Here is a 26456-nt window from a genome sequence, read left to right on the forward strand (position 1 = left end):
CTTACTGTGGGAGAGAAATTTTAGATCAAATTTAACAACATAGTGCCACAAATGGGAGCTCAGACGGGCTTTTTTTTTTAGTTCCTGTTTTCAAATCCACCTTTTATGTAGTAATGCAAATTAGTTTTTTAAAAAAACTGGACAGGGGCTGGGGCTATAGCTCAGTGGCAGAGTGCTTGCCCGGCAGGCACTGGGTTCAATCCTCAGCACTACATAAAAATAAATAAATAAAATAAAGGCACACTGTCCATCTATAACTACCAAAATAAATAAATAAATAAATAAAAACCTGGACTAAAAATTGTCAAAGGAAAGTTCATAGTTAGATTTCCAGATATTATGGCATAAAGCACTAAAAAAAAAAAAAAAAAAAAAAAAAAAATACAAGGGCCCTAGTCATCCTTTACCATTAAATACGTGACTTTCAATTATTGATTTCATACTACTTTTTTGTCTAAATATCTCCACTTGTAAAACATTTTGTAGGATTTCTAAGCAAATCTGAATGATATACATAATTATATACTATTTTTATATTTTGTAATACCATTTGAACTAGTCTAATAACTTTATTGAGTTTTTTGGTTTTTAACTTTTCAAATAAAAAAAAATCTGATTTACATACTAGTTAAGAGATGAACTAAATTGCTTCTAAGCATCCAACCAGGTTTGAGATTCTATGATTCTATGGAAACAAAAGAAAATGATCCAAATGAAGTAAAATTAAAATCAGAATAAGCTGGGCATGGTGGTGCATGCCTGTAGTCCCAGCTCCTCAGGATGCTGAGATGAGAGGATCAGATGAGCCTAGGAATTCAGGGCCAATCTCAGCAACATAGTGAGACCCTAGTTTCAAAAAATAAAAAAAATTTATGTAAAGATATGTATGGAGAAAATCACTCATAGTTTTTAACCCTCATGTTTTGAGCTGGCATCAGTTTTAGATGCTTCCATGATTAAGTATAAATATCCTTATATTTTTAAAGTTTATTACAAGGTATTAAAACATTTCCAGGTACTTATAAACCTCTTATATCACAAAGTTATATTAACTTGATACATATGTCAGACCTTATATATGTAACACACCTGTAAATTGTTTATATTTTGAGCCCATTTCCTTTTTTGCTTCCAAAGAGGCTGGTTGACCTAAGAAACACTGCAATTTTTTCTGAAAAATGTGAGCTGGAGTCATATTTAATGGTAGCTTTGGACTCTTTTTCTTGGACCTGAAATGACATCACATTAAGGAAAACGAATCCAAATTTTGATAAAAGACAATTTTCACATATCAAGAACTAAACATAAGGGTTGGGAATGTAGTTCAGTGGCAGACACTTGCCTAGCATGTGTGAGGCCCTGAGTTCAATACCCAGTGTCATAAAAACAAACAAACAACAACTAAACATAAAAATTTAAGAAACAATGGAAAGCCAGGTGTGCGGCACACATCTCTAATCCCAGCAGCTCAGGAGGCTGAGGCAGGAAGACTGCAAATTCAAAGCCAACCTTACCAACTTAGGGAGGCCCTAAGCAACTCAATGAGACTCTGTCTCTAAATACAATATAAAAAGGGATGGGGATGTGGCTCAATGGTTAAAAGCCCCTGTGTTCATTCCCCAGTATAAAAAAGAAAAGAAGCAATGGTATCCACCTGCTCTGTTCACCCTACATATAAAAAGGAAACAGTGTATTAAGATCCTCCCTGATTATGATCCTAATACATTTTCCCATTCTTATTTCCTATTGCTGTTCTACATATATACTTTATCCAAGCTGAACCAAAACTTATTTTTGCCAAAAGCCTTTGCTCAAGCTTAGGATGTTTTCTTTGAATGGTTATTTAATTCATCCAAATCCTGTATTCCCTTCAATGTTCATTGCAAATGACAACTACATAGTATTTCCTGTCTTTTCCCCACTTAATAATATCACTCTCCCTGTGGTACCACTGACCTTTTCTTACCACACTATGGATACTATGTAAATTATAATAATGCTTTGTCCTGTTTTCTCTATTAAAGTTTAAATGCCTTAAAGCACTGAAACTATGTACATTTAGATTCATATCTACTAAAATACCTGACATAGAGCTTTGAACAAGGTAGTTAGTTAAAAAATGAATAAATGTTGAACTACTGAATTGAAAAATACACAAAAAAACACAGCAATGCCATGATATTCAGAAAAGTTAAAATGAAAGATCAGTTTAATTAATTTAAACTCAAATCCTATTTGGCATAAACTCTCCCATTGACTATATGCCCATTAAGGGCATTACTAACACAAATATGCTAAATGTTTTAACACAAATAAACAAGTCATTGAGCCAATCCAGCACAGTAATCACTACATTAAATAGCATGTGGCTATGTAAATATAGGTGAAATTAAATTGAAAATGAAACTCCTTGGTTTCACTAGCCATATTTCAAATACTCAATAGTTGCTTTTAATTAGTGACTACCACATGGACATTGAGCACATACAGAACACTTCTACCATTAGAAAGTTCTTTTGGGGACTGGGGAGATAGCTCAGCTGGTAGAGTGCTTGCCTCGAAAGCACAAAGCCCTGAATTCGATCCCCAGTACCACAAAAAAAAAAAAAAAAAAAAATTCTTTTGGCCAATGCTGAATAAAGAATTCCACATATGTAAACACCAACAAAAAGAGAAATATAAAACACTTTACATGATACTGTTATACTTAAGCTTGCCTAAAAATACATACCTCACAAAACTGCTATCATGTTTACAGAACAGCTGGAAAGCCACACCAATAGCAACAGATGTCTTCCAGTCTCCAAGTTTATATGCTAACCACACTGCCTCTGGAACCAGGCCACCAATGAATAATAATTCAAGGGCATACTCAACTGTCCACACATTAGAAAGATTCTGATCTCTAACAATACTGGCCACCTTGGAGTGCTGCAGAGGAATAAGTCGAAGGGACTGCTCTGTGAGTAAATTAAAGAAAATGGATATTATAATCACACACATGCATCCAAACTCAAGCCTCCTTACATGTTATATGTATCTCTTTAATTAGTATCTTCTAAACAACACCACAGAAAGGAAGATACATACAAAATGGTATACAATAATACTAATTATGCTCTAGAACAGTTTTTTTCAACACTGGAGAATATGCTTCATTCACAGTCATGGAAGAAATAACAGAATTCTTAAAAAACAAAACAGAACAGAAAAGAAACACAGAGTGAGTCTATTAAACTCCAAATAAAAGTAAATACTGTTTAATGAGACATTTGTGTCAAGATAACATGTACACAGGTATACGTATTAATATGTACCGGGTCTCAATGCACAATTTGTTACTGCAGGCTGCTCAGAAATACAGGCCTATTTTTCATATCAGATTATGAAATTTGGAGGACTGAGAAGGTGTTTTATCTGACTTTGCATTACCCACGTTATACAATTAAAAAAAAAGATTTCAGGTAATAAATATACAAGGTGTTCAACATTATTAGTGTTCGTTAATAAGTGAAAGGGCTGGGAGTGTAGCTCAGTGGTAGAGTATTTGCTTAGCATGTGCAAGGCCCTGGGTTTGATCCTTAACACTTTAAAATATATATAAAGAAATAAATGAAAGGGTAAGTTTTATACAGTATAGTCGTGTGTACCTATGTCCCAGATCATCAGGAGACTGCAGTAGGAAAATCACTTAGGCCCAGGAATTTGAGAAGTAGGGTAACATAGTGAGAACTCATTTCAAAACAAACAAAAGAATAAAAAATATAATATTCAATAACTTCTGAATAAAGACAAGATTCTAGTCTGGCTCAGGATTCAACCTTTCCCTTTCTGTACCTCTCCCTAAAGTAACTTGAAGCAAGTTAAAATATGATGACAGCAATGTTATTAAAAATATACATGTTGGTCAGGCACAGTGGTGCCTGCCTACAATCCCAGTGGCTGGGGAGGCTGAGGCAGAGAGATCATGATTCAAAGTCATCCTCAGCAATTTAGGCCCTAAGCAAAAAAAATATAAAGGGCTGGGGATGTGGCTTAGTGGTTAAGTGCCTCTGGGTTCAATCCCCAGTGCCTCTAAATAAATACATACATACATACTTACATTCTGATGGGAAATGAAACTGACCAAAGTATGTTATTTGTATATGTGAATGTCACAATATATCCACTATTATGTAGAATTATAATATATCAACTAAAAAATAATTAGAATGTACACATTGAAGACAGACACTGTGGTTCATGCCTGTATTCCCAGCTACTTGGGAAGCTGAGATAGGAAGATCCCAAGTTCAGGGGCAGGTCTGAGCAACCTAGTGAGACTCTGTCTCAAAATAAAATAAAAAGGACTGGGGATCTAGATCAGAGATAGAGCACTTGCCTAGCATGAACAAGGTCCTGTGTTCAATGCCCAGTGCCATGAAGAAGGAAAACAAACTATGTTGAAAAATTTTCACTTCTTCACTTAAAATAAAATTGCTCAGTGGCATACATGGGTTTCTGCCCCTTGAAATGAAGAATGAAGTGATTAATTTCTTATGTGGACTATACAGGGCAAGCCTATGTTAGGCACTAACATTTTAGCTCTTGAAAAACATCTGGATAAAAACAAAAACTTTTTCAATCACTAGGATATCCGATTCTATGTAGGCAAAAGAGTCAAGAGATTAATTTTTTTCTATTTTTTATTCACTGTAAGTGAGGTACTATGCTATTAAAATAATTTGAATTATTTAATATTCTGAAAATTATACTACTTTCACACATTAAAAAAAGTTGACTGGGGCTGGCTCAGTGGTACAGTGCTTGCCTAGCATGTGTGAGGCACTGGGTTCAATTCTCAGCACCACATATAAATAAATGAATAAAATAAAGGTCTATCAACATCTAATATATATATATATACATACACACACTTAAAAGTTAACCACTTTTTATAATATTACATCAAATAAGCTATTCAAATCCCTAATACATTCTGCCATTAGCTCTGACTAGAAAGAGTAACATCAAACAGATGCTAAGACTGCTTACCTTATAATTTTCCAACATACTGGGAAACTAAAAGAACTAAAGCATAGATACAAAATTTCAGGTATTTAAATTTTCAATAATCATAATCTCAAGCATGGAAAGGGGGGCTGGGGATATAGCTCAGTTTGTAGAGAGCTAGCCTGTCAAGCACAGGGCCCTGGGTTCAATCCCCAGCACTGCAAAATAAATAAGTAAATAAAGAAAGCATGGAAAGAGAATGCAAAAACCTCCTTTCCCCCACTCTCATGTCTTACCAGGAGGACATTTATGTGGGGAATAAAAAGGTGTATCTCTGCTTTTATGAGTGTTATGAGCATGTCTGGAAACAGTTTAATGATTCTATCACCTTTTTTCCTAAACTGGGATAAAGACCATAGTTTATCAAGCAATCTGTAAAGATGAGAATCATAAGCAAACAGCAGAAGTCCTATAAGTTTATAGAAGACAGATAAAAAATTGAGATGGATTTTCTAAAGACCAGGATTTTATCTTTTATTTCTTTTAGGTTTTTCTGAAAACCACTTGGAGTGCACCCATCTTTGTTAGTAAAATAACAAGGATTAAGGACATAAATTGTCAGAAACAGACTATCATAAACAGAGAACACAATAGTGATATATTCCTAAACTACAACAATTAAGAATATAAAACCACTATACTGATAACAAATAATGTCAAGCATATGAGAAAATAAGTTACATAATCTGGGTGCCTTGGAGGGAGGCATAAAGGTCAGAGAAATGAGTGCAGGCTGTCCTCAGGAGCAAGCAGGGGGGAGCTACAGTGGAGGTCTACCGAAAGGACAAGAGAGTGATACAGATTCTGGGGAAACAGAGGTCCCCTATCTGCTCCCACCAGTCCCCTAAAAAAAGCCATAATCCAGTAAGGGCTACTTCACTTCTTTCTCAGTGAAATAGAGGTCCACTAGAAATGAACCACTAAAGAATTTCCTTTGTGATCCTACCTCATATGCCTGATTTCCCAGGGACCCAGAACTTCCCACAGAATCCCAGGTGGCACTAGAACACTGCAGTAGAGGAGGTCCAGCTGGGTGAGGATGGTTCTCCACTCCCACCCACATCCCAAGACAATCTCAGAACATAAGAGTCTAAATAAAGGGTCCAAAATCCATTGTTTTGTGACTAGCTACTTGTTGAAAGTCCTGTATTGTATTAAACTTCTAATTACACTCTCATACTATCATGTGTGCCTTACACACATACTTTTCCAAAATTCATGTCATTTCCTGTTTCAAGCCCAACATAACTCAAAATTCAGATTCTTTACTATACCATCTGGATCCTTTTCTGACTGTATCTCCTGTCACTTTCCACCTAAGTTTCTAGTCTACAGTTACACCAGTCTCAGTGTCTCAAATACATCTAGCTGTTCTTGCCTCAGGGCTTTTACACAACTCAGACTGGAACACTCTGACCTCAGCTATCCAAAGTTCGTACCCTCTTGTTATTAAGAATTCAGCTTTAATTTCACCTCCTTAGAGAGATCCTCCCTAAATTTCCAGTCTGAATTCAGTTTGGGTTTTTTTTTTTTGATTCTGGGACTGAAGGGTCTCTTGCATGTTAAGAATGTGCTTTACCACTGAACTGTAAATATAGCCTCTAATTTTCCAATCTGAAATAGTCAGAGTGCATTATTCTATTTTAATTCTCTCCATAACAAGAATCAATTCTTGATGTCTTATTTATATATTAAATTATTTAATCTTTTGTCTCAAACTATTGTATGTAAACACCATAAAGTAACTGGTATAATATGTTTTGTTCACAGTAGTCAGAACAAATCTGTTTTATGTAACAAAAAAATTATACATTTGTTTTCATATGATCAACTTCATGTAGTATAAGCTAACATACTGTCAGGAACTACATAATGATATTTTGGTCAATGATAGGCCACATTAATGGTTATTACATGACCTAGTGAAGTCCAAGTCATCCTAGATTGTGCAGACACTCTATGGTAGTCACCTGTTGAAACCATCTAACAATGCATTTCTGAGTATATATCCTCATCCTTACTTACATGACATGACTATATTTGCAACTCTCAGGACAATACCGATATAGTCAGCACTTAAAACTTAAAACACAAATACTACACTACCTCACTTAAATGTGGAATTTAGTAAAGCTGACTGCATAGGAGTAGAGAAAATTATGGTCTCTGGAGGCTGGAGACAGTGAGTGGGTAAGAAATGAGGGACTGCTGATCAGTGGATGCAAACTTTTAGATAAGCAGGAAGAACAGGTTTTGAGATGGATTACATAGCCAGATGAGTACCATAAATAATAGTGCATTTATATTTCAAAGTAACTAAGAGAGTAAATGTCCAATGATTCACAATAAAAAATGAAAGATGTTAACTTAGCTTGACATAATTATACATAAACATATACAAAAATATCACATTGTACCCCATAAATATATACAATTATAATATCAATCACATTGTTGTTTAAAAATTAATTCTTTAAAATTAGTGAATGTCATAGTTCATTTATATATTTTTCTCTAAGAGGGCAAGGGCAGTTATCTAGCAGAGGATTAAGTACATTTAGACTCTATTAATGAAATAATTAATAGACAAAAGTTGGGATGGGGTTGTAGCTCAGTGTTGAAGCAATTAACTAGCATGTTTGAGGCCCTGAGCTCAATTTCCAGCACTAAATAAATAAATAAAACAAATTTTTTTTTCTACCCCCCTTTCTCTCTCACTTTCAATACTGGGAATTGAACCCAGGGGTGATTTACCACTGAGCTACATCCCAGTCCTTTTCATTTTTTGAGACAGGGTCTCACTAAGTTCCTCAGGTTGGACTTATACTTATAAGCCTCCTGTCTAGGCCTCTTAAGTTGCTGGGATTATAGGTTTACATCATCATACCCAGTTAATAGTACAAATTTTAAAAAAGAAAATAAAATGTTTAGCTGGGTGCTGTGGTGCATACCTGTAATACCAGCTATGTGGGAGGTTGAGGCAGGAAGATCACAAGTTCAAGGCCAGCATGGGCAACTTTAAGAGGCCCTGTCTCAAAATCAAAAAATAAAAGAGAGTTGGGGATATAGCTCAGTATCAAAGCAATCCTGGGTTCACGACCCCGTACTGCAATTAATCAATCAATCCATGAATATAAAATAAACAGAAAAAAATAGCCAGTCCAAATAAAATTAAATTCTAAATCAGTAGATGTAAAATTTGTTAAATTTATGCGTTTTTACATAAATGAAGACAGCAGCTCTTTCACAGTAAAAGTAGAAACTTTATAAATATCAACCTGCCCAAATTTTGTGTACATATTTTGTGTACATATTCAATAAAAACAAACTTAAGTAATTACTTTTCTCAAATATGATTTGTTCACAGGTAATCCCTGGGCATCTCCTATGTGCCAGGTGCTGTGCTAAAATAGTACCATTTCCCTAAAATAATGATCTCTGTATAATGTAAATTAAACATTATGTGCAAAATGAAAGGTGAGAAAATTACATTTTACCATATTACCTGCTTTAATATGAAGTGGAGGAAGAACATTCACACTGTGAGGGGGGAAAATGCAAAGCAGCTGATTGGTGAAATAGGCAGCCATGAAACGAGCCATAGCTTGGATGACTCTTAGTGCAGCCTCGGGATGGACATGTCCAGACACTGCAGACTCACAGCAAGACCACTCAGGGTCTAAGGAATAAAGAAAATGCCAAAGGAGATACTGTCCAAACTATCAAATAGTAGTAATATTTAAGTTCATTAAAAGAAGAAAATTATAATTAAATTTTTTTCTGAGATGAGCACCCATGGCCTATACAAGGTAAATTATAGTAGGTATCCATACTTCTTGAAGACAATAAAAACAAAAATAATTATTCATGATTATAAGCAAATATACTTACAAACTGTACACTACTTTAAACGGTTCCTTTCCTTTTGTGTTTTATTTTGTTTGTTTAATGACATGGGTAGGGCTCACTATGAAGATTATCTAAAAAGCATCAAAATAGGGGGACACTGCATTTTATCCATAATATCAGGTCTGGGAGTTATACTCCCATTAGTTATACAAAATGGCTATATTCTTTTGGGAGGCTGTAGCAAAATGTAGAGGAAAGAGTGGAGGAGAGATGTTAGTGGTAGTAGAGGTGAGTTACATCAAAATTTCTGGAGCCTAGCTGGGGTAGCTTAGTGGTACAGTGCATACTCTAAAGCACAAGGGTTCAATACCCAGCACCAAAAGAGAAAGAGAGAAAGAGAGAAAGAGAGAAAGAGAGAGAGAGAGAGAGAGAGAGAGAGAGAGAGAGAGAGAGAGAGAGAAAAGGTAATTCTGAATCTGGTAAAATTATATTAATAATGGCAGCCTCATACAATAGAAATTAAATGATATACAATGATTTAATAAAGCAGGTGTGAAGAAGAGTTAATGTAACAGGACTCACAGCCTGAAACACCCTTGGGTGGCACCTGGAAGCTTAGATTTTGGAAGGATTTTCACTGTGCTAAGAGTAGCTCACTGGGCCTATACTGTGAAAACAATGTGGTTCTGCTGAACACCTGTCCTCCCTCTGAGAGTACTGAGTGCTGGTATGTGCCACGCAAGATGGGAGCCATGTGCCAGCCGTAGTTGAAACCCTGAGCAGAACCTCTAACGAGCGCTCATAGATGACTCTCACATGTGCTGTCACACTCCTCACGGAAGGAAACAGGCGAATCCTATGTGACTCCACCAGGAGGACTTCCGGAAGCACGTGTCAGGCCTTCTCCAGGCCTCAACGCACACGTTTTCCCCTTTTGCTGAGTTGGCTCTAAATCCTTTCACTGTGTAAATCACAGCTATGAGCGTGACTGTCTGCTGAGTCCTGCGAGTCCTCCAATGAATCATCAAAATAGGGAGCAGTCATGAGGACCCCCAATCCAGGAAGTATATGTTTACTATATTTTAAACAAGCATGATTAAAAATTAAAATAAATGAACTACTGAAAGCTAAATCATGTAAAGACAATATTGATGAAGAAAATGAAGACCATTCAACCATTTAAAAAGCTGGGCACAGTGGTGCACGTCTAAAATGACACCAGCTCAAAAGGTAAGGAAGGAGAACCACAAATTCAAGGCCAGCCTCAGCAACTTAGTGAGGCCCTAAACAACTTCATGAGACCCTATATCAAAATTTTTAAAATATTAAAAAGGGCCAGGGATGTAGCTCAGTGGTAAAGTACTACTGGGTTCAGTCCTCAATACAAGAAAGTAATACACAAAAGTCTCACTCATACATAGCTAGTCAACCTTTCTAGAGGGCACCTTAACAACAGAATAGAAAGTCTTCAATTGCAGGTACTCAGATGCTAAAAAAAATTATATACACTGCAGCATTCTTTAAAACAGAAAATATGTGGCAACAGTTTAAAATGTACAATAATGGGAAAATACAAAAACATACACACACATTGAAGGGCACTAAACAAAAAGTACACTTGTAATTTTCTTTATATTTTTTCAATTTTCAAAATTGTCTAAAATGAACATGTCAAAATAAACACAAAAATTTAAAAGGAAGAAGAAATACAATCAATCAACAAAAATGAAAAAATGTTCATCTCTTGCAGTTAGAGAAATGCAAACCAAAACTGCTCTAAGATTTCATCTCCTTCCAGTCAGAATGGCAATTATCAAGAATACAAGCAATAATAAGGGTTGGCAAGGATGTGGGCAAAAAGATACATTCATACATTGCTGGTGGGACTGCAAATTAGTGAAACCACTTTGGAGAGCAGTATGGAGATTCCTCAAAATATTTGGAATGGAACCACAATTTGACCCAGATATCCCACTCCTTGGTTTATACCCAAAGGACTTAAAATCAGCATATTACAGTAAAGCAGCCACATCAATGTTCATAGCTGTTCAATTCACAATAGCTAGATTGTGGAACCAACTTAAATGCCCCTCAATTGATGAATGGATAAAGAAACTGTGGTATATATACACATTGGAATATTACTCAGACATAAAGAAGAATAAAATTATGGCATTTGCTGGTAAGTGGACAGAGCTGGAGAATATCAAGCTAAGTGAAATAAACCAAGGCCAAATGTTTTCTCTGATAAGTGAATGATGATACATAATGAGGTGAGGTAGAGGGGGGGTAAGAGAATAATGGAGAAACTTTGGATTGTGTAAGAGGGAAATAGGGTGGAAGGAGGTGGGGGAAGGAAAAATAGTGGACTGAGAAAGACATTATTACCCTATATACACATATGATTACATGAATGGTGCGAATGTACATTGTGTACAACCACAGAAGTGAAAAGTTGTACCCCATTTGTGTACAATGAATCAAAATGCAGTCTGTAAAAATAAAAAAAAGAATACTAAAAAAAAGTTAATGAAAACAAAGATTTTTTAAAAATTTAAAAAGATGGGGCTGCTGGTGTAGCTCAGTGATATAGCACTTGTCTATCATGTATAAAGTTTGATCTACAGCACTGCAAATAAAAACAATAACAATAATAATAAATACATAAATAAAAATATGTGGCTTCCATATTAAAAATAATATGGACTCCACTTAAAAAGTCCTGATCTATTTAGAAAGTTCTGCTACTTTGGGCTTTCAGGCACGTTCATACGTATGGTATATAGCTAACAGTCAAATGTCCTTTAATCATTATAAATATATTAAGGGTTCATTCATGTATATCTTCCCTTTGGCTTTCTGCTTAATTTAAATATATCGCCGTGAAAACACACAATGCCGAAAAAGTATAAAGAAAATTACACAGTCTCTTACACAAATTAAAGAAGACTCAGAATATCTCAGAAAGTGATTTTCATGACTATTCTAAACCACTTTAAGCAATATTTAAAGAAAATAAAAACACAGTAAGGAATACTTGGATACCTGATATTAAATCTAATGAAGAGGGTGTGAGAGAAGTTATATCAATTCATCAGGCAATTATTGCTATAATGTGGGGAATTCTTACAATTAAAAATAAACAAAACAAAAAACTTAGTATGATCCTTGTTATTGAGAACTTGAGAGTCCAAAATGTAATGTAACTTATAATGTTGAGGCAGGACAGCTGACTTTTACGTATAAGCAATTTCTTATAAAATCCCATAAATAGGAATTAATAAGATTAAATATATTGAGTTTTAAAAAGCATACCTGAACAATGTTCATTTTCTTTAACAGGCATTTGGGACCATCTCAGTATTTCTCTTACTAGCTGATCACATAATCCTTGAGCATCATTTAAATTGTATCTATAGAGGTGGCAGTATAAAAGAGAGAGGTAATATCGTATCTGAAGAAAACAGCTCCTTCTTCCTCCTGAAACATGGAAAAAATTAAGATTACCTTAAAAGCAAGTTAACAAAGAACACTCTTTGTCTAGTGCTAGGCAAACAAAGTACACGACTTGTGAAAATTCATCAAGGTGCACACTTGCAATGTATATACTTTTCAGTATCTGGTTTTTGCTTTTTTTGGTTTTTGTTGTTTGTTTTTGTGTTACTGGGGATTGAACCCAGGGATGCTCTACCACTGAGCTACAACCCCTGTCCTTTTTATTTTTTATTTTGAGACCAGGCATTGCTAAATTGCTAAGACTGGCTTCAAACTTGTGATCCCCCTGCCTCAGACTCCTGAGTAGCTGGGAAGACAGGTGTGCATGGTTTCAGAGAAATACCGTTTCAGTTTCATACTGCCAATACTTCAGTTTTAAACTTTAATAAAAGATTTTTTAACAATAGGACAGCAATACTTTGACTTTTTCGGTTTTATTTTCTTTCATTAAACCCTAGAATGACTAAGATTTTATCCAAAGAGAGATGCAGATTCTCATCATCTCAGAACTCAGGTCCACAAATGACTTCTATATCAGGTACACAGAGAATGGAACAGAAGGAAACATGTCACAAAACCCCCAAAGAGCCATTCATATATCCAAGAGATGGTCAAAGAGACTTCCTAAAGGAGATAAAACAATTATCCAAAAGGCAAGAACCCCTGACAATTGCCTTCAGATACCTGAAGGGTGTTAAGAACTAAGATAGTTGGCTGCCCATCACTTACCCATTCTTCCTGAACAAAAGAATTAAGATTTTATTTGAAGTTGCGATGCACCTAGATCATAATTTCTCACTAGATACAGTGAACCAAGACAAAATAGCATGCAGAACTTCCAAAGTGTTTAGAGAAAGGTAACTCAGCCAAAAGGCAAACCCTTTACCCCCTTTCCTACCTTCCTCACCTTCCTTTTGCCTGCTGCCTAGAACATGGATGTAATGCCTAGAACTCCAGCAGCCACTTATCCCATGTAATGGTCTTAATATCACACTAAGGATGACAGAGCAGAAAAATCAAAGGAGCCTGGGTTCTTTTGTTTGTTTGTGGGGGCGGGGGGGGGGTGTTACCAGGAATTGAATCCAGTGGTGCTTTACCACTGAGTTACATCCCCAGGCCTTTTTAATTTTTTGAGACAGGATCTCACAGAGTTGCTTAGAACCTTGTTAAGTTGCTGAGGCTATCCTCAAAATTTGTGATCTTCTGGTCTCAGCCTCCTGAGCCACTGGGATTACAAGTGTGTGCCATCATGCCCAACAAGGAGCCTGTGTTCTTTTCTCTTCTTTTTTTTCTTTTTTCTGGTACCAGGGATTGAACCTGAACACTTAACCACTGAGTCATATCCCCAACCCTTTTTTTATATTTTATTTAGAGACAGGGTTTTGCTAAGTTGCTGAGGCTGTTTTTGAACTCATGATCCTCCTGCCTCAGCCTCCTGAGCTGCTGGATTATAGTGAGCCTGGGTTCTTAATGATACCTGAGAACAGCAAATCAGCCCCAATCTGCCAAGTTCTGGTCTCCTTTCATAAGAAAGTAGCCAGGCATGGAGGCACCCACTTGCAGTCCCAACTACTGAAGAGACAAGGCAGAAGTATCACTTGAGCCCAGGAGTTCAAGGCTAATATAGTGAGATTATGTTTCAACAAAAAAGAAAGAAAAATAGTTTTATGAAGCCTCTGGCACTTTCAGTCTATATTACTAGAAGCCATTTCTAATGGCTAAAAGTTATAAAAATCCCACAACAGAACTCATAATGAAAATTTTTTTCATCCAGAACTGCCCATTTCACTGAATGCCTCCCTCCTTCATTCAACTGGACAATTCCTAAATCTGAGAACTACATGAAACTTTCAAAATGTACTCAATCACAAGTCCAACTGATTAAATAATTGTGAAATGTGACCTCCATTTCACTACCTTTGACATGCTTTGGTTCATCTGACTAATTTCCCTTCTTTTAGGTAAAACTCACCTTGTTACACCATAGTCCTGCAACTAACCCTCCACAATGTATCAAAGTGGCTTTTCTAAATGGCTTAAATGGATACTCCTTGACTTACCATAACGTCACATCATGACAAAACCATCTTCAGAAATATTTGGAGTCAAAAATGTGCTTAAAAGTATAAGTGTGGTTCACTGGTAGGGCATTTGTCCAGCATGCATAAGGCCCTGGGTTCAATCCCCAGTACAAGTAAATTAATTAATTAAATAATGCACTTATACACCCAACCTATGGAACATCACAGTGTAGCAACACAGTACACCACACAGCATCAGTTGTTTACCTTTGTAATCACACAGCTGACTGCAAGCTGTGACTCACTGCAACTGCCCAGCATCAGGAAGTGTATTTTACACCATGTACTGCCAGCCCAGAATAGAGCAAAATGCAAAATCTGAAGTAAGGTTTCTACTGAAGGTGTATTACTTTAACACCATCATAAAGTTGAAAAATCTTAAGTCAAACTGTTGTAGTAGAAGATCTCCATTCATTTGAACAGGTCCCTTTCCTACCAAAAAAAAAGTCTTAACTGATCCCACTCCACGCAAGACCTTCCTCAATCAGTTCTCCACGTATCTCTCACCATGCTATCGCCAACATCACACACATGTCACACAATCTAGTCCTACTAAACTACTTATGGTTCATCAAACTGTGTTAGTTCCTAAGGTCTTTTATTTTTAGAATGCTATTTCCTCTGATAAAACAGCTCCACTGCCTTAACTGGCCAATTTCTACTCAATTTTAAATGCTAATTCCCAGGCTTTCTCCAGACTAATGTTTATGCTCCAGCCCCAGATTCCATGAAATGCTCTTTTCGCTCCAAGGCACTTACCACACGACATAAAGAGAAAAGTAAGCGTGGGTAATTTGAGGGCAAATTTGTTTTTTTATTTCAGTTATCCCTAGTACCCAATACAGTTGTGGGCACACAGCGGGCACTCAATAAATACTAATTAAGTGGTGGATGAATAAATGAGGCATACAAAGTCATAGCAGCCAGAAAATAAATATAATAATTGGCCCAGCTAGTACGGGGGGCACACACCTGTAACCCCAGTGACTGGGGAGACTGAGGCAGGAAGATTGAAAGTTCATGGCCAGCCTCAGCAACTTAGCAAGGTCCTAAGCAACTTAATGAAGCTCTGTCTCAAAATAAAAAATAATAAGTACAGGGGATGTGGCTCAGTGGTTAAGTGCCCTGGGTTCAATCCCCAGTTCCCTCTGCCAAAAAAGTAATAATTGGCCCAATCACGCAGTAGTTACAATCAGGGCTAGCTCCAGGTTTACCAGCTGAGAATGTCTGTCATCTCAGCCACACCCTGAGCCCTGTATCATAAAAGATGTCATCAGTTTCTAGAGTCTTTATAAGCATATCAAAAACCCCATGCAAATCATACTTAACCCAGCAACATATGTACCAACATATATTCTTAAATCAGTTAAGGGCAAGGAGCCTCAGCTCCAGGTTTCTCCAAGTTTATAAAAAGTTGGCAAAATATTTAATCTACATTTTCCCATTCAGACACCTGTATCTCCTCTAAACAACAAAAAATAAACATTATTTTTTTAGGTTCTAAATCTCATTGGTCTTCATTAACAATCAACCATACATTTCACCTCTAGCAACAACAAAAAAGACAAGAGATTTCCCAAGAGGTCACTGAAGGGATTCCTGGGGTCATGAATTTCAAGACTAAGAATAATTTTAAATAAGTATTACTGATAGTCAAGTTGACAACAACAGATGTTCTCCTTGGGCATTAAGATACTGTGAGCGCTGAATGCTGGAATTATTTCAGAGCTCTGCAACAAGTTAATACATACTCTTATAAATGTTATGGCCTATATCATTTTTAATTACCCCCCTACCTGTCTCTTTGGTTTCTTCTAGAGCTTTCTTCCACAGTTGAACAGACTTTTCATAAGATCCTAACAGGAAACATTCTTCACCTAGGAAGTTTTTAACCACAATTAGCCATGTTAATCATATTAATTTATAAAAATTTACTGGGTTCTAAAATTCAATAAATACATCTCAGCCAGAAAATATTTTGAACAAATAAATTGCAACCAATTAAAAAACCAAAGCTTATTCACAGAGTTAGAAATTCTTTATAAGATACTGACCATTGATTGATGTAAGTTCTAAGGTCTGATTCAAGTGGTCTCCAGCAGTCTGTAAGTTAGCCTGTATATGACATAACAAGGACTTGACAGTAGATGCTTCATTTGCTATATTTTCAACTAACTGTCTGTCATCTTCAGGAATTCTTTGACTTAATTGTGCTTGATACCATAAAGTTTTTTTGTACAATATTCTCCAGAGAGCAATCAATCTGCACATAAAATTAGTAATCATCAAAACCAAGTTTCAAATCAGTAATGAGTTTAGTCCCCTCGTATCCTATTTTTCTGCCTGTATTCTTGACTGCTGTAATAACAAATACAGATCTGATTTAAATACATTACAAAGTACGACTGAAAATGCGTAATATATATGAAAAAAATCTTCACAGTTTTATGTGCCTGTGGTCACTTTTTTAATAGTACTTAACTAAAAGTTCAAATCTTTTAACATCATGGTTTCCCAATACCTAAAAAAGGAGTGTGCTGTATAACATTTAGCATAAATCCTAAAATATTTTTTCATTGGCAAATAAAAATTGTACAAATTTATCAGGTATAACGTTTTGAAATATGTACATAAATATTTTTAAAATAACATAATTCCTTTCTGGAGTAATGAAAATATTCTGGAATTAGTACTAACAGTTTCACAATCTTATATGAAAAACCACTAAACTGTATACTTTAAAATGGTAAATTTTACAGTATGGAAAATCTAATCGTATTTTAGTAATATAGTAGGTAATTATACCTGTGACTTGGCTGTTGAACAAGATTTGTTACTTGAGGATGAATCTTGAAAGATGACTTCCAAGACCAGTTTTCCTGAGAATCACTGTCTTGAAACATTTGAAAAATAGATACCACCAATGAGTCTTGATCTGCTGTACTACTTCCATCAGCTGATGCTGAAATTACTTCAGGTTGAAGCCTATATATGCCATTTAAATTGTCAGCTACCATTCTGAGTAAATAAAAGCAGGCAAAAAGTTTCTCTGAGAACAAGTAACCTTTCTGTTGCTGAGTCAGCAAAAGCTTTATAGTATTTGAAGTCAGTTTTATCAAATGTCTCACATCTTGCCTGTATCTTATATCCCAATACTGGGTGGATAAACACTGATGAAAGAGTTGAAAGATACAAAGTACCCATGTGTTATGTTTTGGGATCTTGCTTAAAAAAAGATTAAGTTTGGGAAAAGGACATTTTACAAACTGAAGAATATAGAAAAAATGGGTGATACAAATTACTGTATAATTTAACATTAAACTTTTTTCTGTCACATTTTTTGAAATTCCTACAGTCCATGCTGCAAGTAGATTTTTCTGGATAGCATGTAGTTCTGTAATGGTTCTGTCTGTCTTCTTGGTGTCATCCTTTGCATGTATCGTATCAAACATAGATGCAAATTCCAATCTTCCCTCATTGGCACTGCTAAACAGAGGATCACTTTTTTGGTTCCATAAAGGAAATAAGGTATTTGGAAAGTATTTGCCTTCATTAGTTTCTTCTGCTTCAAAATCCTAAACATAAAGGAAAAGATTATACTTAATACCATTTAAACCTTACAAGTAGAATCACTGTGATATTCTCAAATTTCTCTTCCCTCTAACAAATGAAAAACAAAATGTGTTTCTTGGAATAAGGTCAATATGTAATTGTTCAAAGTAAATGAAACATTGCTTTAAGTACCTGAAAATCTGTTTTTTCATTTGGCTTTATTGTTTCTTCTGTTTGCAAAAATTTGGGAACAGTAGAATCAGCTGAACTTTCATTTCCTTGGTGTTTTAACAGGCTAGACCTTAGGGAATCCAGTGATCGCAAGTTCAGTCCTTTGCCTTTTGGCTATAGATGAAAAGAGAAAAGACACCCAAGTACAAAATTTTATATGTAATTCCATTATAAGCAATTCAAAATTCTCTGGTTGACTGTACATAGAGAACTTTACTGTTAGTATAGTTTTGACTTTGAAAAGAAAGCAATATTACCAATGATACCAAAAAGCACTATACCTTAGACAACATCACACTTTGGTATGTTTTCTCAAGCCTCTGGGTTGAATCAAGTAGAAGTGATCTCATGAGCACTGATGGAGACAGGTTATCAAGAAATCGAAGGGTTGTGACCATGTATCCATCAGAAATAATGAGGTAGGGTAACCGTGAGTGTGCTTTTATAGAAAACCTCTGTCTCATAGGGTCACTATCAGAAGCTGATGAATCTACAGAATTATTTGAATCTTGAAATGTAAACTGCTGTGGTCTAGCAAACAAACATTAGAATTCAAGAATCAGTAAGAGAAGATCTTTAAAAAAACTATATTATTCCAAAGAAAAAGCAAAATAACAAAAATTACATAATAAGCAGAAGAAAAACACATGAAAGTATTAAATGTACGCTTATCTGCAAAGAAAATATAACGTTAATGATTAAAAACGTAAGTTCATAAGTTTTTAATTTTTTTTCCCTGGAATGATGCCATTTACTACTTTGTTTTTAATAAAATACAATCTATTTCAGAAAAGAATTAAGGTAGTTTATTTTTATTATTAAAGAAAGTTAAATAGTTAACATTATTTTAAACCATATATTTAAATATACTGTTAGAAATATAATTAAGAATTCTCAGTATACTTGTTATTAAGGGGAAAGAAAAGGAAACTCAGATGTTTGGGAAGGATAATGGTGAGTAAAATATTTTATCAGCTTAAAATTAAATTTTGAGTGAATTTCCATTAATATACATATTTATTGTTTAATGGTATTCCTGGTTCTAATCATTTAATATCACTGCTTATTAAGTTTGAGACTTTATAAATATAAAGGCAGGAAAATAATCAAAATTAATGGTAATGTTTCTCTTGTTAGAAAACTAACCAGATTTCTTAACCAGCTTTTTTTTTTTATTAACTAAATGACCAACAATAGGATACTAGTTAACTGTAGTATGTACACACCACAGAAATCTACAGAACCACTAGAAATAATGTCTAACATGAAAAGATATGTAAGAGATGCCATCAGATAGCAAAATAATAAAGAGTATATATCATATAGTTCTTCTTGTGTTAAAAAAGAAATTAACATTGCTATTATTATAAATGTTGCATTTTTTTTAAATTAGGAGGACAACATACTAAAATATTAATTGTTCCTCAAGGAATAGAGTTACAGGAGTATATCATTTTCTATACTTTTCTAGTTTATTTTTAAATAATGAATATTTATACAGTTTAAATGGGAACTGCACTTGGTGATTTATAATTAAATAATTATATTATCTTACTGCATTTCTTCACCTTCATTTCATAAGGGGTGGGGGAAGATGCTTAAAGAACAACTGAGTAATACAACAAAGTAGAAAAACCAACATCTGAATCTTGATCTATTTGACTCCAAAGTCAAACTACTATCTCATGTCACAATTAAAATTTTAAAACAAGGCTAAAATCTAAAGTCTTTTATCCATTACCAAAAACTTTTACCCTTTGGGGAAAAAGTAGATAAATCCATATGTCAAGGCAATTTTGAGTTATTAACTTACCTATGTGCTACTCTTTCACAACAATGAAAGTCATATCACACTTTTATTATCTTTTATATCAAAAAATATATAAATTTTTACTGCTATTGAATATTTATAAATATACTCATAGTCACAATGTCAAATTTTCACCAGGATTAAGCCACAAAAAGAAATAGAAGAAAACTATAAATAAGAAACAGATATTGAGATGACAAACTCAAAGAAAGAAAAAGACAATTTGAAGATGAAATTATTTTTGAAAATACACAGTGAAAGTACTTCCAAAAGAGAAAAACTTCTGAAAATAAAACAATTCAAATGTCTCACCTGTATGTTATTAGTGGATGAAGAGGAATAAATTCTGCTGGCCCAAATTCAATAGAGCAACCAAATGTAATTAATGTTAGTAATTCGCCTTGGCAGGTCAATAACAGCATGGAACCACGTTTTAACACACAAGCAAGGAAAAGACTATCATGTGTCCAGCTGACATCACCTACCCAATAGGACCTAGAAAAAGTAAGACACAACATGTTTAGACAGGACTCTACAATGTATTCAACAATTTATACTGAGCTGTACCACGCAGGAGTGAAACATTTCAAAACACGAGGGCAAAGGAATAGATAGTAAGCAACTGTCACACAAGCATGAATTTTACGTCCTAGAAAAAAGGAGCTTGCTCATAGACATCTACTCCAACAATATTCTGATTAGAAATGTATTAAGAGTGGCTAGGGAGATAGCTCAGTTGGTAGTGTGCTTACCTAGCATGCACAAGGCCCTGGGTTTAATCCCCAGCACCACCAAAAAAAAAAAAAAAAAAAAAAAAAAAAAAAAAAAAGAAATTTATAAAGATTCCTAAGCAACTCAAAATGGAAATACTCCCTGGAGTGAGGTATATAGTCATATTTTAATCAGAATGAATTTTCTAGTAAAGTCTACAACTGAGATCTATAGACAGATTTCCAGGTTGTGCCTGTCCTGTGGCTTGCTGGAATACAGCTCAGCAGCAGACTCTTGTCTCCTCCCAAGACTGTCATTATCACCACTTCTTAACTATCTGGTAATGTTAATGTTTCACAAGAATAAAAAGCAGCTCCACCTCATGAAAATGACTGACAACTAACTCAAACAGACCACTGACCAGAGATCAGTGATACTTTTGGGAAGAAACTATTGGAGAGGGAAAGAAAATGAAGAAGAAAGACTGAGTGACCTCAAAACTCAGAAAATTCAGAAACAGCATGGGAAAGTGTTGAGAAAAGAAAGGAGCTCCAGGAAGAAATCTTCATACTCTAGAATCCTGCATAAGTCCTGTTGGTAGCTCATGTGCCATCCAAAATAGCCACCCATGTTGCTGCATCATAAGATTCCAACTGTTCAGAAGGTTATAAATACCTTAGCATCCCTCAGGGAAAAATGATCTACTCAGCCCAGACTTTTTCATTTCAGCCTCTCCAATTAAACCCAATACTGCTCTACCTACTTGTGATCCCATTCCTTCTAAGGTGACACAAAAAACAATGACAAGAGAAGAAAACATTTGTGTATCTTCTACTTCCACCAGTTATTAAGGCGTTCCTTATGTAAGTCAACTTTAAGAATTTATCAAGCAGAAATGCTGAAGGAAGGTGCAGTCCCTGGCTAAATGGTACCTAGAGAACTATTGCTAAACTTCTTAAACTGTTGGAAATGAAAATAAAAGTACTACTGAGAAAAATAATAAGAGTCTGTACCTGACAAGTGTAGCTGGAACCACAGGATTCTTATTACTACATCCTTTAAGGCTACCACAGAGAGTAACAAAATTCACTGTGTTTATAAATAATACCTGAGTTGCCTAGAAGGAAAAAAAATACCACAAAACCATTTTAATTATTTCACTATAATCATTAAATACAACTCAAGAGACATAAAGATCTTTTATCATAATATAAACCATCTAGAAGTCTTTCCAATTGATAAGACAATACTGACCTCCCACAGGTCCTTGCTCTTTTCTATTCCACCTTAAGAACAGTTATTGCTCTACTCTTCTTTCCTCCTTTACCCTAATTCTCTTTTCACTTCTGAAGAACAATTTCTGAAAATTATGGCAGCTAACTTAAATAACTACCAATCTACATGGCAAACTGAAAACACCAATTTAGGGCTAGGGGTATAACTCAGTGGAAGAGTGTTTCCCTAGCATGTGTGTGTCACTGTGTTTAATCCTGGGGGGCAGAGGAGGTGACATCAATTTAAAGAACATTAAATAATAGTAAGAAAAAAAAGAAAAACTGTCATGAAGGAAAATAAGTCTCAAAGATGGAGTAAATTCTTTTATAGAGTATTTCCCAAGACAGATTAGACTTACTAACCTTTGGGTCTGTCTGATTGAGAGTTACTGCTAGGGTGAGGCCATCTCTTGAAAATGCAGAAATCAGAGCTCCTCTTGACTTTATGGATTCACATGTGGGTATCAGACTACTCAGAAGACAGTCCTGTTGTACCCAATGAACATGGTAGGGGGATGACCTAAGAAAGTAATAAATAATTGAATACAGGAAGTATAATAACATTTATTTATTTGTTTATTTATTTATTTATTTTATTTATTTATCTGGGGGTTGGTTTGTTTGTTTTTGAGATGAATTCTCACTATACTGCCCAAGATGGCCTTAAAACCCTGTGCTCAAGAGATCCCCCTACCTCAGTATCCTGAGTAGCTGAGACTACAGACATGTGCCACATACCCAGCTTGTGTACTAATTGTGAAACTGATATATACAGTTCATTACAAAAAATTAAAGAGTCCACCTAAATTCCTAAAAACACACAACTATGCCTCTTAGAGATGGAGGAGAAAGGGATAGGCGAAGGAAGAGGAAGGAAGAGGGAATAGGGAGGAAGAGGGAGAAAGGAAGAGGGAGGAAGAGGGAGGAAGAGGGAAAAGAGGGAGGGAGAGGGAGAGAGAGGGAAAACAGAGAAGGAGAAAGAGAGTTATTTAATCCAGGGCACAAAAAAGCAGCTATCAGTCAATTAAACATGTTCAATATCAGAGTTTTGTTAGTAAAGCCAAATTTCAGAGTCAACCCCAAATATACCTACTTCGATTAAATGTTTAGATAACCATATTTTTAAATTATAGCAAATATTTTCATAAGGATTAAAGAAGTAAAAAAAGGGAATTTTTTTGGTAGTGTTAATGTTCTACATTTCGTTTGAGTAATAATTACATAGATGTATTATTTGTCAAAGTCTATATAGCTGTACACTTAAGATTTACTGATTGAGGGGCTGGGATTGTAGCTTAGTGACAGAGTGCTTGCCTAGCATGTGTAAGGCACTGAGTTCAATTCTCAGCATCACATATAAATGAATAAAATAAAGGTCCATAGACAACTAAAAAACAAATTAAAAAAGAAGATTTCCTGACTGAAAAAAAGATTTTTCATTTTACATTATGTAAACTTTATTTATGTATTAATAAAGTCTTAATAAAGAACTTTTGGCATAAAAATTTTTTAATCATATTATTTTATTAAATCTTAGACTTTATAAGCTTCTAATGTATTTTGCTGTTCTATTGAACTTTTTAGAACAAATAGAACTATTTTAATTAAAAAGCACTTGAGTCAGGTGTGGTGGCATATGACCGTAGTCTCAATAGCTCAGGAGGCCGAGGTTACAGTCATATGCTTCAGCAACTTAGCGAGGTCCTGTCTCAAAATAAAAAATAAAAAAGACTGGGATGCTGGGATGTACAGTGGTTAAGCACTCCTGGGTCCAACCCCCAGTACCAAAAAAAGCCCTTGAGCATTTAAAAAGTACAACAGTGGGCTGGGGATATAGCTCAGTTGGTAGAGTGCTTGCCTCGCAAGCACAAGGCCCTGGGTTCAATCCCCAGCGCCACAGTACGATAGTATAAGTTATTTTCTATAATACAGTTGTTTTCAAAGCTTTAAGAGAAGGAAAACCATAGCCTGCCTTATCTTTTACACGTTCTCACTTCCAAGAAGATAAACTGTGAATTTCAGTCAGAAATTAAAATTCACACTAACATTTACAAATCTTAATTACATATGAGCCAAAAGATAAGAGTATTTTAAAAGGGACAAAAAATAAGAAAGAAGCAAACATTCACCTCACCTTAAAGGGGTAAACACATTCTCGTGCCACCGAATTGCTAGAAATGTTAACTTCAGGCATTCCCCAGAATAAAATGTAAATGAACACAGGCAGCAGTCACCAAATAACTGTAGATAAATTTAAAATATCTTAGTATAAAATTAATCTGAGAGTAAATCAAGGTACAAAAAACATATTTCTCGTCATAAATAAAACAAATAAAAACTATTGGGATCCTGCTTATACTTCTCTACTTTTTTTGTACCAGGGATTGAACCTGGGGCATTTTATCACTGAGCTACATCTCTAGCACTTTTTTTTTTTTTTTGCAGTACTGGGGATCGAACTCAGGACCTTGTGCTTGCAAGGCAAGCACTCTACCAGCTGAGCTATCTCCCCAGCCCTATCTCTAGCACTTTTTATTTTTATTTTGAATCAGGGTCTTGCTAAGTTGTTTTGGGCCTCACTAAGTCACTGAGGCTGGCCTTGAACATACAATCCTCCTGTCTCAGCCTCTCAAGTCACTGGGATTACAGGTGTACTGCCATGCCTGACGATATATGTATATATTTTTTTCTGGTGCTGGGGATGGAACCCAGGGCCTTGTGCTTGTGAGGCCAGCACTCTACCAACTGAGCTATATCCCCAGCCCTATATTTTTATTCTTAACATTAAACTAAAAACTAAGTAATGTTTTTCTGAGTCAGAGGCAGATCCCAAATGGGAAATCAGGTGGCAGATTTTGGGGCTAGGGGTCAGGGAGAAGTTTGGTACTGGGGATTAAACCCAGGGTCTTGCACGTGCTAAGCATGTGCTCTACTACTGAGCAACAGCCCAGTCTCTCAGGTTGCAGTTTATCTTCTTAAGAAATTCAATAAGGAATACCAAAAAACTGCTAGAGAAGAGGAAATAGTTCTGGTTTTTCTGTAGCATATAAGGTTAATTAAAATTAAAATAGCCTATGATAGATTTCAAAATGAGAGTATGAAATGCACAACATATAAACATTATTAATTTTTGAACACATATACTTATTATTTTTATTATATAATATGTACATGTATCAAATTGCCATTGCCATAATTTATTCCCTTAAAAATGCCCAAATAGGGGCTGGGGAGATAGCTCAGTCGGTAGAGTGCTTGCCTTGCAAGCACAACGCCCTGGGTTCAATCCCCAGCACCCAAAAAAAAAAAAAAATACCCAAATAGTATCTCAATTTAAAAAAAATTAAATACTGCTGTTTATTGTGACTCTAAGTTGAAAGTTTGGTGGTTTTTTGGGGGTAGTGCTGGGGATTGAACCCAGGGTCATACATGCTCTGTAAATACTCAGAACATTCTTAAATAGCTATTTTTCTCTTTTTTACTAGTTTTATATTATTTATATTAGAGCATCACCCAAGTTAGGGGTGGCAATAAAACTTCAAAATGCAATTTCTAATAATAGATTAGATTAGATGTTGAGTCACACATGCAGAGTACCACACAGCTATATATTAAATGTTTTATATTTAATGAATCTGTTGTTTCCTGAGAATTAACTGGCTTATTTAATATCCCTAATTCTAGCTTGCTAAATTACAAAGTAAGTTATATTTTAAATTAGGGGGGAAAAGTTCTCATTTCTAATAAAGATTTTTTTAAATGTGATTCAAGAAGTATATCTTCTCCATATAATAACATGACATATATGACAATAAACAATGATTAGAGATACATAGCTATCTTATCATACCCTCCACTAAAGAGCTTCTCAGTCAGGATCTGCTCCTAGAGCCTGAGATCTCAACTCCTGCCACATCCTGTCTGCTTTGGATTTTACCTCATTTTCTACAAAAACAGCATTCACTACAGCTTCTTTATCATCAGTGGAAGGCAAAAGAACTGCTTCTTCAGGTAAGATCTGGGACCAATGACCCACCAATAAGAGGTTTTTCAAAGATACAATATTCTTTAATTCCAAATATTCCCAAAGAAATACACAGCCAGAAGGTGCTATAAGTAGAACTCGTTTTCCATTTCCAGAAACAAACAAGTGCAGTCTTGAAGAATTTCCTAATTAACAAAAAAAAAAAAAAAAAACAAAAAAAAAACATCCAATTAAACCTCTGAAGTCTGAATTCTCCCAGACTTCCTATATAGTATTAGGAACCCACTGTTACTACAGAATGTTAGGCATGCCAGACTTTTCTCACGTTTTATCTAGGTTTCATAAACACTACCAAAAAATTTAAAAAATATATGTATATACGGAAATAAATATATGCAAATGCACACAGAGGTATA

General features: G+C 35.1%; 1 protein-coding gene across 22 annotated transcripts in view; it reads right to left on the bottom strand.

The window, feature by feature from the left end:
• Cplane1 (ciliogenesis and planar polarity effector complex subunit 1) overlaps nucleotides 1-26456 on the bottom strand; it is a 140942-nt gene that overhangs the window by 109871 nt on the left and 4615 nt on the right. For 19 of the 22 annotated variants that reach the window (XR_007109127.1, XR_007109130.1, XR_007109128.1 and 16 more), the window contains 14 exons: nucleotides 25993-26225; nucleotides 24190-24296; nucleotides 22419-22575; nucleotides 21795-21898; nucleotides 20383-20565; nucleotides 18542-18791; nucleotides 18222-18374; nucleotides 17283-18052; nucleotides 16532-16740; nucleotides 16274-16354; nucleotides 12217-12381; nucleotides 8558-8731; nucleotides 2732-2960; nucleotides 1090-1229 (listed from right to left, as the gene is read on the bottom strand). Coding sequence is in view for 18 of the 22 variants with exons in the window: in XM_047555850.1 (XP_047411806.1) it covers nucleotides 1090-1229; nucleotides 2732-2960; nucleotides 8558-8731; nucleotides 12217-12381; nucleotides 16274-16354; nucleotides 16532-16740; nucleotides 17283-18052; nucleotides 18222-18374; nucleotides 18542-18791; nucleotides 20383-20565; nucleotides 21795-21898; nucleotides 22419-22575; nucleotides 24190-24296; nucleotides 25993-26225 (2955 nt within the window). In the remaining 4 variants the exon portion in view is untranslated. Of the gene's footprint in view, nucleotides 1-1089; nucleotides 1230-2731; nucleotides 2961-8557; nucleotides 8732-12216; nucleotides 12382-16273; nucleotides 16355-16531; nucleotides 16741-17282; nucleotides 18053-18221; nucleotides 18375-18541; nucleotides 18792-20382; nucleotides 20566-21794; nucleotides 21899-22418; nucleotides 22576-24189; nucleotides 24297-25992; nucleotides 26226-26456 lie in introns of those variants that run through there. The other 3 variants (XM_047555859.1, XM_047555866.1, XM_047555867.1) reach the window with 3 other exon arrangements.

Source organism: Sciurus carolinensis, chromosome 6 (assembly GCF_902686445.1).
Source record: "Sciurus carolinensis chromosome 6, mSciCar1.2, whole genome shotgun sequence".
Lineage (NCBI taxonomy): Eukaryota > Metazoa > Chordata > Mammalia > Rodentia > Sciuridae > Sciurus > Sciurus carolinensis.